Source organism: Beauveria bassiana (assembly GCF_000280675.1).
Source record: "Beauveria bassiana ARSEF 2860 unplaced genomic scaffold BBA_S00008, whole genome shotgun sequence".
NCBI classification, from domain to species: Eukaryota; Fungi; Ascomycota; class Sordariomycetes; order Hypocreales; family Cordycipitaceae; genus Beauveria; species Beauveria bassiana.
This window is the reverse complement of record NW_007930843.1, coordinates 399,171-416,757: the sequence shown is the minus strand read 5'-3', so window position 1 is coordinate 416,757 and position 17,587 is coordinate 399,171. Positions and strand designations below refer to the sequence as shown.

At 52.2% G+C, this 17,587-nt stretch overlaps 5 protein-coding genes across 5 annotated transcripts; 4 read left to right on the top strand and 1 right to left on the bottom strand.

Moving 5' to 3' along the window:
* Positions 1–90: 90 nt before the first annotated feature.
* Positions 91–2,030, top strand: BBA_03764 (phosphomethylpyrimidine kinase; the record flags this gene model as incomplete). Its single annotated transcript, XM_008598861.1, has 8 exons — positions 91–517; positions 615–774; positions 871–1,021; positions 1,085–1,150; positions 1,227–1,335; positions 1,429–1,650; positions 1,832–1,911; positions 1,992–2,030. The coding sequence occupies 8 exons, from the start codon at positions 91–93 to the stop codon at positions 2,028–2,030; spliced, it is 1,254 nt and encodes a 417-aa protein (XP_008597083.1).
* Positions 2,031–2,450: 420 nt separating this feature from the next.
* On the bottom strand, positions 2,451–4,986 carry BBA_03763 (uncharacterized protein; the record flags this gene model as incomplete). Its single annotated transcript, XM_008598860.1, has 3 exons — positions 2,451–3,712; positions 3,771–4,188; positions 4,243–4,986. 3 exons carry the CDS (start codon positions 4,984–4,986, stop codon positions 2,451–2,453), a joined length of 2,424 nt encoding a protein of 807 aa, XP_008597082.1.
* A 4,221-nt stretch (positions 4,987–9,207) lies between these two features.
* BBA_03762 (protein kinase subdomain-containing protein) lies at positions 9,208–10,131 on the top strand (the record flags this gene model as incomplete). The annotated part of the gene is made up of 2 exons (XM_008598859.1): positions 9,208–9,350; positions 9,402–10,131. The coding sequence occupies 2 exons, from the start codon at positions 9,208–9,210 to the stop codon at positions 10,129–10,131; spliced, it is 873 nt and encodes a 290-aa protein (XP_008597081.1).
* A 1,397-nt stretch (positions 10,132–11,528) lies between these two features.
* On the top strand, positions 11,529–13,434 carry BBA_03761 (NADH dehydrogenase; the record flags this gene model as incomplete). Its single annotated transcript, XM_008598858.1, has 3 exons — positions 11,529–11,904; positions 12,006–13,310; positions 13,361–13,434. 3 exons carry the CDS (start codon positions 11,529–11,531, stop codon positions 13,432–13,434), a joined length of 1,755 nt encoding a protein of 584 aa, XP_008597080.1.
* A 1,063-nt stretch (positions 13,435–14,497) lies between these two features.
* BBA_03760 (DEAD/DEAH box helicase) lies at positions 14,498–17,132 on the top strand (the record flags this gene model as incomplete). Its single annotated transcript, XM_008598857.1, has 6 exons — positions 14,498–14,643; positions 14,845–15,002; positions 15,062–16,138; positions 16,687–16,815; positions 16,872–17,021; positions 17,086–17,132. The coding sequence occupies 6 exons, from the start codon at positions 14,498–14,500 to the stop codon at positions 17,130–17,132; spliced, it is 1,707 nt and encodes a 568-aa protein (XP_008597079.1).
* Positions 17,133–17,587: the final 455 nt, after the last annotated feature.

The following is a 17,587-nucleotide window of genomic DNA, read 5'->3' as shown; positions in this document are numbered from 1 at the left end:
TCTTCTTCTTCTTCTTCTCCGTATTCGTACATAAAACTCGGCGGTAGCCCTCTCGCTAATACATAAAACCCCCCATTGACAAAACAGGTCATGGTATCAACCTCTGGCGCACAGCTCCTCCCCCACGAAGCCATCAAGCACCTCTCTGACCGTCTTTTCTCGCGCACCACGCTTCTCACGCCCAACGTGCCCGAGGCCAAGCTTCTCCTTGCCGAGAATGGCATTGCCGAGCAGCGTCTTGTCGACAATGTGCGCAGCGTTGACGAGCTCGAGGCGCTCGCGCAGACGATTCGCGACCGCCTCGGCCCGCGGTGGGTGCTCGTCAAGGGCGGGCACGTGCCGCTGCGCGCGGCCGACATGACGGCTGCCGCTGCCGGGGACGAGGACGAGGACAAGGACGCGGCGGACAAGATTGTGGTTGTTGACGTGCTGGTTGGGCCCGAGGGAGAGGTGGTCAAGGTGCAGAGCCCGTTTCAACCGAGCACGAGCACTCACGGCACGGGTTGCTCACTGGCGTGTAAGTCAAAGCTTTTTTGAAAAGAATTTTTAACTTTTTTTTGCGGGAGTTTGTTTTGCTGATCAATGTTGCTGATGTTTTGTTTTTTTGCTTGTAGCGGCGATTTCGGCACACTTGGCCAAGGGGCAGGACGTACCTACGGCGGTGCGCGCGGCGTGTCGGTACGTAGCGGCGGGTATCCGGACGGCGCCGCGGCTCGGCGGCGGCAACGGGCCGCTGAACCACTTTCACTCGTTGTACGCGCTGCCATTTTCGCCGTACGTGCCCTCCAACTATTTTTTTTTTTTGCCAAAACCGCCCTGATCAAGATTTGTGCGCTGACATTTTATTTTCTTTCTTCTTTTTTTATCAAGTGGTTATTTTGTCGAGTATCTTTTGGAGCGGCCCGACGTGCAGCCCGTGTGGAAAGAGTTTGTCCATCATCCGTTTGTCATGGCCTTGGGCAACGGGACACTGCCTCTGGAATCTTTCAAAGGATACATCATCCAAGACTATTTATTCCTGGTAACGTGTCTTTTCTTTCATAATGTCATTGTAAACCTTGGAGCTGATGAATGGAATGTTTAGGTACAGTTTGCGCGTGCGAATTCTCTAGCAGCGTACAAGGCCAAGAATATCACCGACATTCAACGAGTACGCGGTTTGTCCAAGACTCTCCTTGAACCCAAGTTTCATCTACTTACACTACTTACAATGATTATGCGTCTAGTCCAACGAGATTGTAGGCCACATTGTCCGCGAAATGGACCTTCACATCAACTACTGCAAGGGCTTTGGCATCTCTGAGCAAGAAATCCAAGCCACTCCAGAACTTCAAGGTATCTCCCCCTTTTATGCTTACTGATATATACATGCTCACCCAAGACGTACACATATTCAAAAAACTAACACAACTCTTCACCTCCTTTCAGCTTGTACCGCCTACACTCGCTATGTCCTCGACATTGGCCAGTCCGAGGACTTGCTCGCGCTGCAGATAGCCCTTGCGCCGTGCCTGCTGGGCTACGGCGCCGTCGCGCAGATGCTCGCCGCCCACCCGGCTACTGTCCGCGATCAGCAGGCCAACACGTACTGGCCGTGGATAGAAACCTATGGTGCGGCAGACTATGTTGAGGCTGTGCGTCTCGGCTCCGGTACGTCTTTCCCCCGTCCCTGGCACCCGCTTTTTGTTCAATGTGTCCGGCCCGGGAGCATCGAGTCCCGGGATAGTTTTGCGACGATTTGTTGTTTTGTCTTTTTCAACCCATGTTGCTAGACTTCGACGTGGGGGGGGGGTGCAAGTGTAGCGTACTGGGTCTGACACTTTCTTTGCAGATCTCATCGAGAAGAGAATTCGTGACTGTTCGCCTGCGAGAATAGAGGAGCTGGTCAAGATCTTTATCCACGGAACAAGGGTTTGTCTTTTTTTTATTTTTTTTATTTTATTTTTTTTTTTTTTTTCCTTTTCTGACGACGAGTGCTGACGCAATGGTAGATGGAGATTGGCTTTTGGGAAATGTTTCCGTCGAAATAGATTCAAATTGGGAATATCACGAAATGTTTCCATCGAATTAAATTCAATTGGGCATATCACGAAATGTTTCCCTCGAATGAGATCCGAACTGAGCACATGATGAAAAGCTCCTGTCGAAATAGAATGATGGAGTAAATCATGGAATACATGGCCGGAAGTTTATATAGACCAACGACACACGCAAACTCTTCTGAAATTTAGGACTGCTAGCCAACATGCAACTTGAAATCACAGAATTTTGTAGTCCATCGCAGACATGAATCTCTATATAACTGTCTTTTCTTCTTTGCAAAGTGGTATTTTCTTACTAGTGGTATTTTCTTGTAGTGGTATTTTTCTTGCTAGTGGTATTTGATTACATTCGGCATCACCTCTATATTCCTCTCACAAAAAAAAAGAAAAAAAAACCCCCCCGTCTCATCAACGAGCCGCCCCAATCGTCCCGCTTAGCACGCTCCTCGTCTGAGAGCCCCAGTCGCCGGCGTCTCCCTCCCCAGTTTCCGTATCCTCGACTCTTCGCGGCACCTCGCCATCCGGCATCATCAGCCGAAAGTCCTGCTCCGGAGGTATCGCCGGCACGGGCGGCGGCGTGCCCGACTCATCAGCGGCGTCCTGCTCGCGCTGCTTCGCGCGCTTTACGCGGCCCGACTGCTGGCGGACCCATGAGTTGACGGTGCGGAAGCGCGGCGGCGAGTCTTCAGACGCTTCGGTAAAGACGGTATCTCGGCGCGTGTCGCCGCGAGTGGTGGTGGTGGTGACGGTCGTGGCGGTGCTGTGTCGGTTATTACTGCTGCTGCTGCTGTTGTTGTTATTGTTGTTGTTGTTATCGTTGTTGTTGTTATCGTTGTTGTTGTCGCTGTGGCTCATGACGTTTTGAAGCTTGCTCGACGTGGTCGACTTGCGCGCCTGTTTGGACGGCACAAAAATGTCGCCGTCGCCAAAGCCAGACGACAAAGACGACAGATCGCTGATGCGGCGCGCGCCCCCAGGGGCAGAGGGCAAGGTCAGATTGTACTCTAGAGCGGTGGAGGAGAGGGACGGCTTGGTGACGTGGCCGCTGCCTGCCAGGTGTCGAGCCTGCGAGGCAGAGCGCGCTGGCGGCATCGCCGTCGGGCTGATTGGTGTGTCGTCGGCCGGGTCTGCAAAGGGTGACTGTCCCCGAGAGTCGGAGCCAGGCTCTGCTGCCCGAGCGTTGGCTTCTGCGACTGAAGAGATGCCCAGCGCCGAGGCGTCTAGATTATTCGAGGAGACGCCGACTGTCGAGAATGTGCCCCCGACACCAGCGGTGCTGTTGAACTTGGAGGCAGCTGAGCCTGTACGTGTAAAGCTAGTTTGTATCGTGACGGGTTCGAGCTTGCGATTCTCATTGGCAGCCGGATCAAAGCCAGCAGAAGAAGCTACTGCGTTGGCAGCACTCTGACTCTTCTCCGTGAAATAGTCGCCGTATGGATCCCCGAGATGGTCCCATCTGTTCTCGCGGTCGCGGGGAAACTTGTCGCGGAGATAGGGAATCCGTCTGGCAACATTAATAAGACCCTGTTTTGTTCTACCAAGTGTTGATTTGAACAAGTCTTTGGGTGAGTCGCCGCCGCCGCCGCCGGTAATAACACAATCAGGGTTCATGATTCGCCTGCGTCTTCGCCAGAGAAAGTATCCAATGCCAACAGCTGCAGAAACAGCGACTAATGGGTACTACAGTTAGCAAAACCGCTGCGTTCCGTCTCCGTTGCATCAACATACTTAATACGCCTATGGACATGACAGCATCTTGGCCACCGGTACTGAGTCCGCCGCCGCCACCACCACCACCACCACTACTCTCCTCCCGGTCCGGACCGTTGGGGTTTAAGTCGGCGATTGGCCCCCCTGTCTGATTGGGTGTCATGTTCGAGGTCGGAGAGATGCTGGTAATCATTGTGGTACGGTCAGGGGCCACGGCAAATGGTGGCGTCGTGTCATTGTTGCTGGCGGTTGTGCCCTTTTTGATACCAGACGTCGCAGCCGGGAGAGGGTTAGTCAGGATGGGCGTCAGCTGTAGACGGGTGCCGCTCGGGCCAGTAATGGTTGCGCCAGGGACAAGAGTGCTGAGCGAAATCTTTTGGCTGTCATCTGTGGGGGTAGGTTCTTCATCTGATGAGCTTGCCGAATAACTTTCAGCCTATGGTGTGTTAGCTGCGTGTGCATGTTACCATTGGGGGGGACGATCTAGTACCGATGAGCTGAATCCTGATTCACTGGAAAAGTCACTGGGAGGCTGCTCTGCCTTGGGAGGGGGTACATCCTCAGCTGGGCTGTCGGTGATTTCTGGAGGAACAGGGTCATTGTAATAAGTTGATGATGGCGAGGGCGACGTCTCTGTCACTTGAGGCGGCTCCTGCGTCGGTGAAGGCGCCTCATATTTAGTCGTTGTGCTTGTCTTGCTCCCATCCTCGACCGAGTCTTCCACAGCGCTGGCAAGAGCGCCTCCAGCGCTGACGACGGCTTGGGCTGCTTCACTGGCGCCCTTGTGTATGCCATCCGACACTGCTTCCGCAGCGGCGCTCGCTGCGCCGGCGACCCCTTCGCCTTCCGCAAAGGCAGAGGCCGCAGCACTGCCCGAGTTGCTGAAGCCTTGTGCGACGGCATCTACGGCGGCGCCCACGCCGTGGGCAAAAGTCGATCTCGCCGCACCGAGTCCCTTTGCCAGGTTCTCGAGCTTTCGCTCTTGGAGCATGACACGAATCTCATGGGCCTCTTGGCTCACATCTCGGCGGGAAGGCCGCTCGTCACGTGGCGGTGATTGGTATCTCTGTCGGCCTGCGACACTGGCAGCTCGGAAGCGAACTCGCTGTCTTCGGGCAATGGAAGCAATCTCAACATCGCTGTCATCTTCTTGCGTCCATTCCGGGAAGAAGCGGGTTGGTGTTGGTGTGGTGGACTGCTTGTTGGCAGCTTGTTCGATACCGGCGGGAGCCATATTGAGATGGGGGGTTTAGCGGGGAAGCATTCGTCGTACAGGCCGCTTATCAATGAGAAGAGCCGAATGGAAGCATCACAATATGTGCCAACACTCAGCCGATGCTGTAGTTGGAGGACTTCCCGAGTATCAGGCTGTATGTTGTATGACAAAGGGTCGCGAGAAAGGCACAAAAGTTTCGAAGAGGAGAAATGAACAAAGTGAAAACGCAAATGACAGAGAAGAGAAGATAGTAATGAATGAGATGATTGAACGCAACGTTGCCTATTCTGGCAGGACGATTTGCATCAAGTCTGTAACAGTCTAAGTCATCGGGGGTGTTTACGGTATCCCAACCTGCAAAGCACCAACGGGGCGGCGACTCCGAGCACCGAGGAATGGAATTGTCTGTTAGTCGAAGGAATAGCTAGTCGGAGGACAGCTGCGCGAGACGCGAGCCAGGGGGAAGAGCTCCAGGGGCTCGGCTACGACTGAGTCCAACTCCTCCGGGCATGTTGTTTCCGCGCGAGGCATCACTTGCATAGCTAGTCAAAGCAGGGGCAAAATAAAAAAAAACGAATGCAGCAGTGTGTCAAGGCAAGGCAAGAGGTGTGGGGGAAAGAGGAGGGGGGAAACCAGCGCAGGGCAGAATTCCGTGGTCGGAAGCCGCCCATGTCTACGCGAAAGGAACGTCAAACTTCCGGGGGGCGATGACTTGAGACGGCAATGTATGAGCTACGTACCGGGTCGGGTCTCTCGCCCGGACGGTGCAAGTCATGACTGGGTTTTGTAGTTGACAAGGGGGGGAGGGCTAGCCGAACAGAAATCATGATGGGGGCCAAAGTAATACTAGAAGGAACCAACGATAAAAACATTTACAAAGATGTGAGAGAAGAAGAGGATGAAAAGGAAACTCAAGAGACGGTTTTCTGATTGGGAGGTTGGTGTCAAGCCGAGATGGGCTGGGATTGAGTGAGTTAGTGAGTCTAATCCGTACCTGTGACGCGGTATCGGATGGGATGGGCATGTTGGAACATGTTGACAATGATACGCCGCAAAAGGAAAGATATTCGCCATCTCATGCACAATATCTTGTAGGGCGAGCCTTGGGCTACCTCTTTTTCTGCATCTGCCAACTGCCATATAAAAAAAATCAAATGGATGGGCATGGATGGGTTGGCTGCGGCAGCTAACGATTTGATTTGTGGACACTAGACACTCGGCGTCGCAGATGCTTGATCGACGCGTTTCAGAAACGCACGCGATAGTGTCAGAGGCGAGCTTTACCACAGGGGTATGAGGCAAGGCATTTTGCTTCACGTGAAATTTCCTCGGTCAATTCCTTTTTCTTTTTTTTTCCCCCTTTTTTTTTCTTTTTTTTTAATTCGAGTGCCAAGGGATGCTAGGGCTCATGTCGGCTTTGTAATAGTAGTAGTCTTCATCTTTGCTCAGATTCAATGGCATCTTTACATCTACACCAACAGCCCTGCGAATCGCTAGAACGTGTGAGGGACAAGGCTGGGCATGGCAGAGAAGCGACCACTATAATGCACCTTGTTAGGCTAAATCAAAACTCCCTTTTTTTTTCTCATCTTGGCTGTTTATCCGATGCCGTAAATGATTCGTGTCCATGGCCCTGGGGCTAAACGTTGTTTGACACGGATAGCGTCGCCGCCTCCAGAAGCACATTATGCGGCCCGAATCCAGAGCTAGGGGCGGCAACATAGGCATGATGCCGCGATAACATATACATATTACTATTGCTTTGGGGGCTGCATGGACCTTTTGTTTTTATTTATTTATTTATTTATTGGTTTTTTTTTTTTNTTTTTTTTTTTTTTTTTGCTTGGAAACAAAGAACTTTTGTTCCGAGCCCAAGTCGGCGCTTGTTCTTGTGGCTTGGAGCTGCTTCTTGAGGCGGGGGCTCATTGATATCATGGTACATGTCATTCAATAAGACTTGTTTCAATCAATCATGTTCATTTTGCCCTCATTCTAAACTGGTCTTAACTGCCCAGTCAGCGTGCTGCAAGCAAGCAAGCGGCAGTAAGCGACGCAGCTTGCACTACCATGATACTGAGATTGATGCTGAGATTGATGCTGAGCTTGAAGCGGCGTGCAAGTAGCCCCGGCTGACTTTCAATCAAGTTTTAATTGAATCGCACAAAGAAAATTCTGCATCTATCACGTAGCTTCATGTATTTTGCATCATTCATCTCGCGGCAAGATACCGCGGTCCGGGTGTCGCGCCACTTGGGTCGAGTTTGTGTTGGTTTCCAAGTGATGTGTTGTAAGCCAACGGGCTAGACATTATTTCTTGAAACGGCATCCGAGTACACTATTTGTCTTAACCAGTATTCAAGTCTTTATGGTCTCTTCCGACTTGCAGCCAGGATTACATCTTTGAAAGAGGGCACGTTGAACGACTGCACACTCGTCGTCGGGTTGACAGTCCCGGGCTCTCCGGCCGAATTGCAGTTGCACCGATGCTTTTGCGTGCTTCCGTATTCTTACTTGTAGTTTCAGGCAGCAGTTTTTTACCTCTATTTCCATCTTTCCGGGCGCTTCAGTTGATGAAGGAGGTGCCTCCCGTTGGTTATGTGCGATGTTGCACATCCCGACATGTTCAGGCAGTCAATCAGCTTACCTGGTTAATCAGCTTCACCGGTTCAGAAAGTGTCTGTATCACCAGCTACCCGTATGTATTCTCTAGAGTACATAAAGTCTTGGATTTTCTAATAATCAAAATTCTTCACCATCAACTTGCCGTAAAAGTCAACCTAAGCAGACCTGCCACGCAACGTTAGCATCAAAATGCATTCGACAGAATGTGAGTGATCAAGTCCCTCTCTGGGTTTTTAACTTTCCACTAACATGATGAAATAGCTCCTGAGCTGGTCAACCCTGTTGCCGAGACTAAAAAATGTACACGATGCAAGGCAACCGTCACCATGTCTATAAGTCAGTGCTTGAAGTGTGGTGCAATTCTTCGTTGACAGCAAGCAATGTACACCTTCAGATCGGGGCCGCAGTTAAAATTCATTAGATGAGAGACTTCTTTAGTGTGTGAATATTATTCTTTGAATTACTCAAGAATGTTCTGGAAAGTGCGGTAGGGTAAAAGGCGCATTGCTGCCCTCTGCGCGCTCTCCCATCTGCAGCCACGTCAATCTCGGAAATGAGCAACCAGCAAGCACTCAAAGACTTTGAGACAGCTTTCAAAGGTTTAATCGAATTTTGATATTATTTTAAACATGTTTTTCCGGTAACGGCAGGACGAAGCACCATTTCCAAATGCACGCAGCTCATCAGATCAGACGCCTGGGTCACACAAACACTGGCTCGTGCGGAAGCAATAATCATTACCTTCAATAAATGCATGTAAACTATATAAGTACATGCAGTATACGGGGCCGGGAGTATTCTTCACATCGATAAACAAAGAAAAGGTGCCGGCGTCTCGCTCGGCTACCCTCTTTATCCGGTTTTCCTGCCGCATGCTTGCGCTACATCTGCAATGTACGGAGCAGAAGAAAAGGCATACAATATACGGTTCATGATTAGTACTTTTTCCAATGGTTTGATGCTCGACTGATGGACGCCTGAAGAATCTCGGCAGCTGTCAAGTACGCGCCGCGGACTAGATACAAAAAGTCATCACCGACCAACGGGAAATACCCTCAGATCTCACTCTTGACTATCAAAATGAATAGCCAATTCGGCTCTCTTTTGTTTCTAGCCTCTTAGAAGACTATAAGAACACAGTTCTTTCTGCTATCTAGGTAGTTGCTGCCGGCTACGTGGAGCTTTTGCAAACGAGGTCACAGAATAGTTCAAATAGAAGATTTACCAAACTCCATATAACTCTGCATTTTCAGACCGCAAGTCGACAGTCTTTTCTTTTCGACATTATTTTATATGCGCCTTGTCTTTGATCTGCACAAACACTCACACGCGCGGGGCAATTACGCCCCATTTATGCACCATTGGTTTGAGTGCTGGGAGCCTGATTGTGTATGTTACACAAGTAATCCCACTTCTCCCGTTTTAACCAAGTGCAAGACATTTTGTCCATGTAATATTCGGGACGGTGTGTCACCTGGCAGCCTACCTGGGCAACAAGTGGTTGCCTGCATTGATTCAACAATTCCACAACTTCACATTACAACAGTCAAGTTGAAGCTTACTACGTGATTTATTGCTGTATAGCACTCTTTTCTGGCCTCTTTACGACTGGCAGCTATGACGAGCCCTGTCCTAGAATCGGTGGAAAGCTTCGATGTTGCATACGAGTTTACCGCGACGACTTTCAAAAAAACATCTCGACTTCCCCATCCGCCAGAGACGCTACCGGACGGTAGAATCTTCATATGGTTTCGGTCATGGTGAGTGAGATTTCTGGATCAAACTGTAGCGACTGACGATGGACTGAACAGGAATCACGAGCGCATTACAAACGAGGCCAAGGCTTTGGAGTTTGTTGCCAAGAACACGACGATTCCTGTGCCGCGTCTGATTGAGCATGGAATACACCCAGACGGCCGCAGATATCTGATTACAGAGCGACTTGATGGCATCATGCTACACGACATGGAAGAGCAGGGCTGCTTGCGGCCGAAAGCCCAACAGCATACAGAGGACAAAGTGTGCAAGACGTGTGTTGATCAGGCTTACTCAAGCGCTCTTGCCTTCATCACAGACGTTTTCTTACCTCAACTCTCCAAGCTAAAGTCCAGAGAGAGGGGTCTAGATGGCTTTGTGATGCCACCTCGTTGGTTGTCCATTGACACACAACCCCCGTGGAAGGGCAACAAGGCGGCGTTTCAAACTCTGCCTCGCAAGACGGCCGAGTATATTTTTCAGCATGGCGACTTGGCGGCGCACAACATCATGATGGATATGGAGACGCTGCAGGTCAAGGCGGTGCTTGACTGGGAGTATGCTGGGTTTTACCCAGCTGGCATGAACAGGTGGTCCGGAACATTGGACATGGAGGCTTACCGCAACCTCTGCGTTGATTTGGGTCCTGCTATAGCAGAGTTTCTCGCGGAAGAATACCTGGAGTGCTACGAAACCTGGCCTGACAAGAAGCAGCTCGAACGTCTGGTGAGAGATGGAGAGATTCCCGACCCGGTCAAGCTAAAGAAGAAGCTTGGTTCTTGCTAAGTCGAAAACATGACTGGGATGGAGGCAGCTGGGCCAGCGGAAAACACGTGGACTACGACGGGTGAATGGGTGGCTTCAAAGGGGCTTGTATTCCCCAACGTCAGAAGAAAGAGCCTCTCCGCAAATCTATTTGCTGGGCAGTCATCAGAGTCCTTTGCGCATTGGTTGGCGCAAAGGGTCGGGAGCACCGGAGCACCTCGGCATGTGCAAAGCGCGCGGGAGCTACCGGGCCGCTTTGGCAGTCGGCAGAGCGGGCAGGGCGCGTGCAAGCAGAGTCGACGGGAGTTGAAGTTTGTAATGGCCGGAGAATCACGGATCAAGGAATCTTGAAACACAGATTCCCGTCTTGCAAGATAATGATCATGCGGCTGACGAAAAGGTCGCATGGCGCGAGGCGGAGGAAAGAGTAATGCAGAGGCGCCGGGACGGGCGCGCCAGTAATATGGCAGTCAGCTGGGCGGGGACAGGTGTGGGATTCTCACAAGCTTTGTGAGATGTGCATGTGGCAGCTCTTGGTCATGGTGAGAAGATAGCGTTCGAAGCGCAAACAAGGAATATTCTGGTAAATAGGTAGGGACAAGACTTCACGACAACAAGGTATATAGGTAGGTACCTCGGTAGGCAATGGGCTAGGGTTCGTCTATATCACGCACATAATTACTTACTCGTGTGCCCTTTTTTTCTATTCCTCCTTTCTACCCTTATCTACAACCTCATCTCGTCTTTGTAAAAAAAAAAATTCTTGGCCGTCCATCTCCAGTCTTATCGCAGACTGCGTCATTAACGAGCAGGGCCATCTTAGTCGATTACAGCGGGTCCTTAGCAGCCAACAGGGTCCCTTGGGACACAAATGACAGGCATCAAGCGCCTGCCGGACCCGCAACCAACCCCCCTGAAAGCTCTGTAATCGGACGGACAAGGCCGCTGAAAAAGAACATCCTCACCACTAAGAGGCCCGCTGAACCGCCGAAACTCCCCCCTGAGTCCCCCGAGAAGCCGCTGAACCCGCTCGAGCCTTGCAAAGCACCGTTAAAAGGGCCGTCAAAGTGGGCTTCTCTTACATTTGTTTGGCTTGCCTGTGTTCGGATTGGCTTGGCCTGCCAATTGTCCGAAAGAGAGATTTTTTTTATTCTTTCTTTTTAACGACCAATGACTGGCTCGAGCTTTTGACTCGCAAACAGCTCAAGCTCTCCCTTCCGGCCAAACTGGCTTTGCGCCTCTCTCTTCTCAACCACCATCCATCAATCCATTTCGCCAATTGCGAATGCACTCTGTGCAGTTAACCTCGGAGAATCCCATTACTCACGAATTCTTCATCTCGTCGAAACGAGCGCATTCTTTTTTGCATTGACTCGACACCTCTACCTTATCACGACTGCACAGCCCAAAGGAAAAAAATGGCCTCGTCATCGAGAGCCATGGCTGCCGTTGCCAGACCTGGTCTCCAGCTCGCCGGCTCCAACGCTCGCATCGTTGCCAGGACCTTTTCCGCCGCTGCGCGCGCTTCCTCAATTTCCTCGCGATGCGCCACCCGTCCCTCGCCCTCCATGAGACTCGCCGTCACCGGCCGCATCGCCTTTCGCAGACCCTACTCCGATGAGGCCCCCAAGCCCAGGCCTGGCAAGCTGCGCACAACCTTTCGCTGGATCTGGCGCCTCACCTACCTCTCCATCCTCGGAACCCTCGGCTATACTGCCTATGTCATCTACGACGACCGCAATCCCGGCGAGCAGTTTGTCCCCGATCCCTCCAAGAAGACCCTCGTTATCCTAGGTATGTGACATGACGCATCGTGCGGCCGACTACTCCGGTCACCGGGCCGCGACCCTCTACCCCCTCCAACTGCCATCTACTGACACTTAACTCCCAAAAAGGCACCGGCTGGGGTTCCGTCGCCCTTCTCAAGAACCTCGACACCGAAAATTACAATGTTGTTGTCGTCTCTCCCCGCAATTACTTCCTCTTCACCCCTCTACTGCCTTCGTGCACTACCGGCCTCATTGAGCACCGCTCCATCATGGAGCCTGTTCGCGCCATTCTGCGCCATAAAAAGGGTGCCGCCAACTTTTACGAAGCCGAGGCCACCAACGTCGACACGGAACGCAAAACCATCACCGTCGTTGACAAGTCCGAGGTCCAGGGCGCGACCAACACCACCGAGATCCCCTACGATATGCTCGTCGTCGGCGTTGGCGCCGAAAACGCCACTTTCGGTATCCCCGGCGTCAGAGAGCACAGCTGCTTCCTCAAGGAAATTGGCGATGCTCAGCGCATTCGCAAGAAGATCATGGACTGCGTCGAGACCGCCGCTCTCCGCGGCCAGTCCGAAGAAGAGATGAAACGCCTCATGCACATGGTCGTCGTCGGTGGCGGCCCTACCGGTGTCGAGTTTGCCGGTGAGCTGCAAGATTTCTTCGAAGAGGACATCAAGAAGCTGGTCCCAGGCATCAGCCCTCGCTTCAAGGTCACCCTGATCGAGGCGCTGCCCAACGTTTTGCCCTCCTTCTCCAAGCAGCTCATTGACTACACTGAAAACACCTTGCGCGAGGAAAAGATTGACATCATGACCAAGACCATGGTCAAAAACGTCACCGAAAACACCGTCGAGGCTGAAATCAGCAAGCCCGACGGCACCAAGGAGCTCGTCAAGATTCCCTACGGCCTCCTCGTCTGGGCTACCGGTAACGCTGTGCGCCCCGTTGTCAAGGACATGATGGCTCGCATCCCCGCCCAAAAGGACTCGCGCCGCGGTCTCGCCGTCAATGAGTACCTCGTCGTCCAGGGTGCCCGTGACGTCTGGGCCGTTGGCGACTGCGCTGTCGCCGGCTACGCCCCCACCGCCCAGGTCGCCTCCCAGGAGGGCAGCTTCCTCGCCCGTCTCTTCAACAACATGGCCAAGACGGAGAGCCTCGAGGCCCGCATCCACGACCTCAGCAGCAAGATGAACCTCAAGGCTGGCAACGCGGCCGACGACGCTCACCAGATTGAGCTCCTCGAGAAGCAGCTCCGCCGCATCAAGGACGTCAAGCCCTTTCGCTACTCTCACCAGGGCAGCCTGGCCTACATTGGCAGCGAAAAGGCCGTCGCCGACGTCAGCTGGTGGAACGGCAACCTCGCCACTGGTGGTAGCTTGACCTATCTCTTCTGGAGAAGTGCCTACCTCTCCATGTGCTTTAGCAGTAGGTTGTCTTCTACTTGCCACATTTTTCATATGCTAACCGAAACTTAGCTCGCAACCGTGTTCTGGTTATCCTCGACTGGCTCAAGTCCAAGGCCTTTGGTCGCGATATTTCTCGAGAATAAAAACTTGCCGCGCAAAATGCAGGCCCTCTAGACGGGGCCTCGGCAGTCAAGGCAGGAACACCGCCATCCGTCTGATGGGCAAAGACGGTACTCTTTGGGTGGGAAGCTGTTTCCCGGTGTTGGAGTATAATACGTGCATCCATTTTTTTCTTCGCGTCATGAGTTTTCTTTGTTCGATATCATAGAATTGGGTCTAGGCTCGTAGAGATAAAGAAAAGGACGCCATCACGCGTCCCGGTTCGGCCACCTGTTATCGGCCACGAAGCAGTTCTACTTTATTCCTTGCCCACCTTTGTAGGCGGTCGTTCTTCTGGTGTGACTGTGTGTGAATTGCTCAACTGGTACCTTGGTGCATGCTGTGGGGTTGCAAAAAGGGTGTGTCTAGTTCAACGTGGAGGCGCATACAAGAAGCAAAAAATCGAGGCAGCATTGCAGACGACGTCCCACATGCTACCAATCACGTCGTATGGACGTAACACATCCTATCACAGAAGCAGATCTACAGCAAAAAGGCCTCTACCTACCAAAGGTATGGCACACCCAAACCATGTTTGCTCTTCCGTGCCCTTCAAACTTTGTCCAAGTACAGGGTACTTTGGCCTTGAGAAGAGGCAAGTTCGGACGCAAGAGGCCGAGATATGTACAGACCCACAAAAGATTACCCAATCAATGAAGCGTCGTTATCTGACTTTTTTATTTTGAACCGAAAAATTTCCGCAGGCATGCTAGCACAGCAGAACCCCGTGGTTCGAGTCAAGTGCGGCCCATAAAAAAAAAAAAAGTTGGCTGCGGAAGGCCCGTTCAGAGGGCCAGGCTAAGAAAAATCTTTGTTAACCTTGCTGTTGCCCCTTCATACTCCCCTCAAACATCATCACCTTCTCATCACCTCCCCTTCTTCTCGTGCGGCAGAGGTGTCTTCCATCCTTTCAGATCTTGTATTCGGTGTTTCCTCTCCATCGACTCTTCGCTCTTTTCCCTCTCCATACTTTTTTTTCTGTAATACCTCGCTCGATCGCATTCCCCCAACACTCGACAACCCACCCGCAAACAAGCAGATCCAACAATGTCCAGCTACGGCGGTGATCGCGGCGGTCGCTCTGGCGGCTACAGTGGTGGTGGCGGCGGTGGCCGTGGAGGCTACGGACGTGATCGTGACGATCGCGGTGATCGCAACGGCGGCGGCGGCTACGGTGGTGGTTTCGGCGGAGGGTAAGTTCTTTGCCTTTGTTTCATCCCTTGTCCGTCTTGCAAGCCTGTTTGTTGGGCGCGAATGCGGCTGTGACGAAGTGTCTATTCAGCCTGCCCGGCGACAACACAAAGGGGGCAGCGTTTACATGCCAACCCAACAGCGCCTCCATAGACGAGACCCGATTGCACACATTTGCAGTCAGCTAACCCTTCCTTGTACAGTCGCAGCAATGGCTACTCCAACGGCGGATCCAACGGCTATGGTGGTGGTGGTGGTGGTTATGGCAGCGGTGGCTATGGCGGCAGCGGTGGTTACGGCGGCGGCGGCGGTGGTGACCGCATGTCTGCTCTCGGCTCCGGTCTGCGTAAACAGGAATGGGGTATGCATCTATACCAAATGACCCCACTACATTGTCAGATTCGCTAATTCTTCAATCAGATTTCTCTACCCTGCCCAAGTTCGAGAAGGATTTTTACAAAGTTAACAGCGATGTTGAGAACCGCTCTGATGCCGAGGTTCAGGCTTTCCGCACCAAGCACCAGATGACCATTGCTGGTAACAACGTTCCCAAGCCTGTAGAGACCTTTGACGAGGCTGGGTTTCCCCGCTACGTTATGGATGAAGTCAAGGCTCAGGGTTTCCCTGCTCCCACTGCCATTCAGTCTCAGGGCTGGCCTATGGCTCTCTCCGGTCGCGATGTTGTCGGTATTGCCGAGACTGGCTCCGGCAAGACCCTTACCTACTGTCTTCCCGCCATTGTCCATATCAATGCGCAGCCCCTCCTTGCCCCTGGCGATGGCCCCATTGTCCTGGTTCTCGCTCCCACCCGAGAACTTGCTGTTCAGATTCAGCAGGAAATCACCAAGTTTGGTCGCTCTTCCCGCATTCGCAACACCTGCGTCTACGGTGGTGTCCCCAAGGGCCCTCAAATTCGTGACCTTTCTCGCGGTGTCGAGGTCTGCATTGCCACTCCCGGCCGTCTGATTGACATGCTTGAAGCTGGAAAGACCAACCTGCGCCGTGTCACCTACCTCGTACTCGACGAGGCTGATCGCATGCTTGACATGGGTTTCGAACCCCAGATCCGCAAGATCATTGAGCAGATTCGCCCGGACCGCCAGACTCTCATGTGGTCTGCTACCTGGCCCAAGGAAGTCCGCGCAATGGCTTCCGACTTCCTTCAGGACTTTATTCAGGTCAACATTGGTTCCATGGACCTCGCTGCCAACCACAGAATTACTCAGATTGTCGAGGTTGTTAGCGACATGGAGAAGCGTGACCGCATGATCAAGCACCTTGAGAAGGTCATGGAGAACAAGGAGAACAAGATTCTCATCTTTGTGGGCACCAAGCGTGTCGCCGACGACATTACCCGATTCCTTCGCCAGGACGGATGGCCCGCCCTTTCGATCCACGGTGACAAGCAACAAAACGAGCGCGACTGGGTCCTCGACCAGTTCAAGACCAACAAGAGCCCCATCATGGTGGCCACTGACGTGGCCTCGCGTGGTATTGGTGAGTATCATACCTATCCCCCCCCCCCCTCATTTGGCGACTTTCAGCAAATCACGTGTTATACTTGACTCTTTTGTGTCTAGGGGCCATCTTTACTGCGCGCAATTGCCTGGAATGACCGTATCCACGTGGTTCTCAATGCTTGGAGTCTCGATCCGTTGTGTAGCCGCACCATTGCTATACTCGTATTCCACCCTTATACCCATTTCTCTCACCGTGGTATGAGTGTGGAGGTGGGCATCTCTTGACCCTGATCAAGCTTGTTGTCTGCCTAGGCTCCCTGATCTCCGAGGACGACCTGTGATTGCATTCGTATTCTCCAGGACTGGAACTTGCATACAAACCGCAATTGGATTGCCCCCCTCGCCCTTCGCTTTTAGCAAATCGGGATGATGCATCTGCAGACTGGCCGACGCACCTAGCCAAACCTATCTAGAGCTGTGGAAGCTGTCTGCACGACTTGACACTTTAGCGCTGGAACAACTCGCTGCTGTAACACGCCTACGTGTGTATTTTCGACTGCTAACATGTTTCTTTTCTCTGAAAAGATGTTCGTAACATTACCCATGTGCTCAACTACGACTACCCCAACAATTCGGAGGACTATATTCATCGTATTGGTCGTACCGGACGTGCCGGCGCCAACGGCACTGCCATTACGTTCTTTACCACTGACAGTAAGTTGCGAACAACTGATGACAAGGGAGGCTCCCATGTACTAACAAGTTGAAAGACCAGAAGCAGGCTCGTGAGCTTGTGAATGTTCTTCAGGAGGCGAAGCAGCAGATTGACCCTCGTCTGGCTGAGATGGCTCGCTTCGGTGGCGGCGGTGGCGGCCGTGGTTATGGCGGCTGGGGACGTGGTCGCGGCGGTGGTGGCAGAGGTGGGTTTCGCCGACGCTGGTAGAGGAATTTGGAGGACGACAATTCTGACGCCGACATTACCAGGTGGTAACAACGCCAACAACATGCCGCTACGCAGCCGTCGCTGGTGAAGAATGCGTAACGTAGCACACATCTGAGTACGACGATTTGCTCCACGACATGCACCTCTGCTCTTTCTGCTCCAATATTCCAAAGTCACTGGCACCAATACAAGGCACACTGCATCACGGTAAAGAAAAAGAGCCAACAAGGCTCACACGGCGTTTGATAAAAGGTCACGGATTGTTTTTCTACGTTTGCCATTTGTTAAGTAATTCATTAGAGTATTTGCCGGGCAAGAAGCCCGTGATTATCGATTGCATGAATGCAAAATCATTTTTATCTGCCTGTTGCCCTTCCTTGTCTTGTGCTGTCTGTCGTTGAGAGAGGTGGAATGGTGTTGACTGATTGGGTTGCTGGATGGCTTGATTTTGCTTTTTTTCCGCTGCTTAGATATTCCTGCACTTGAGTACACCATGCATGCAATCTAACAACTTTCCAACTTGGTTTTCCGGCATGATTGTGA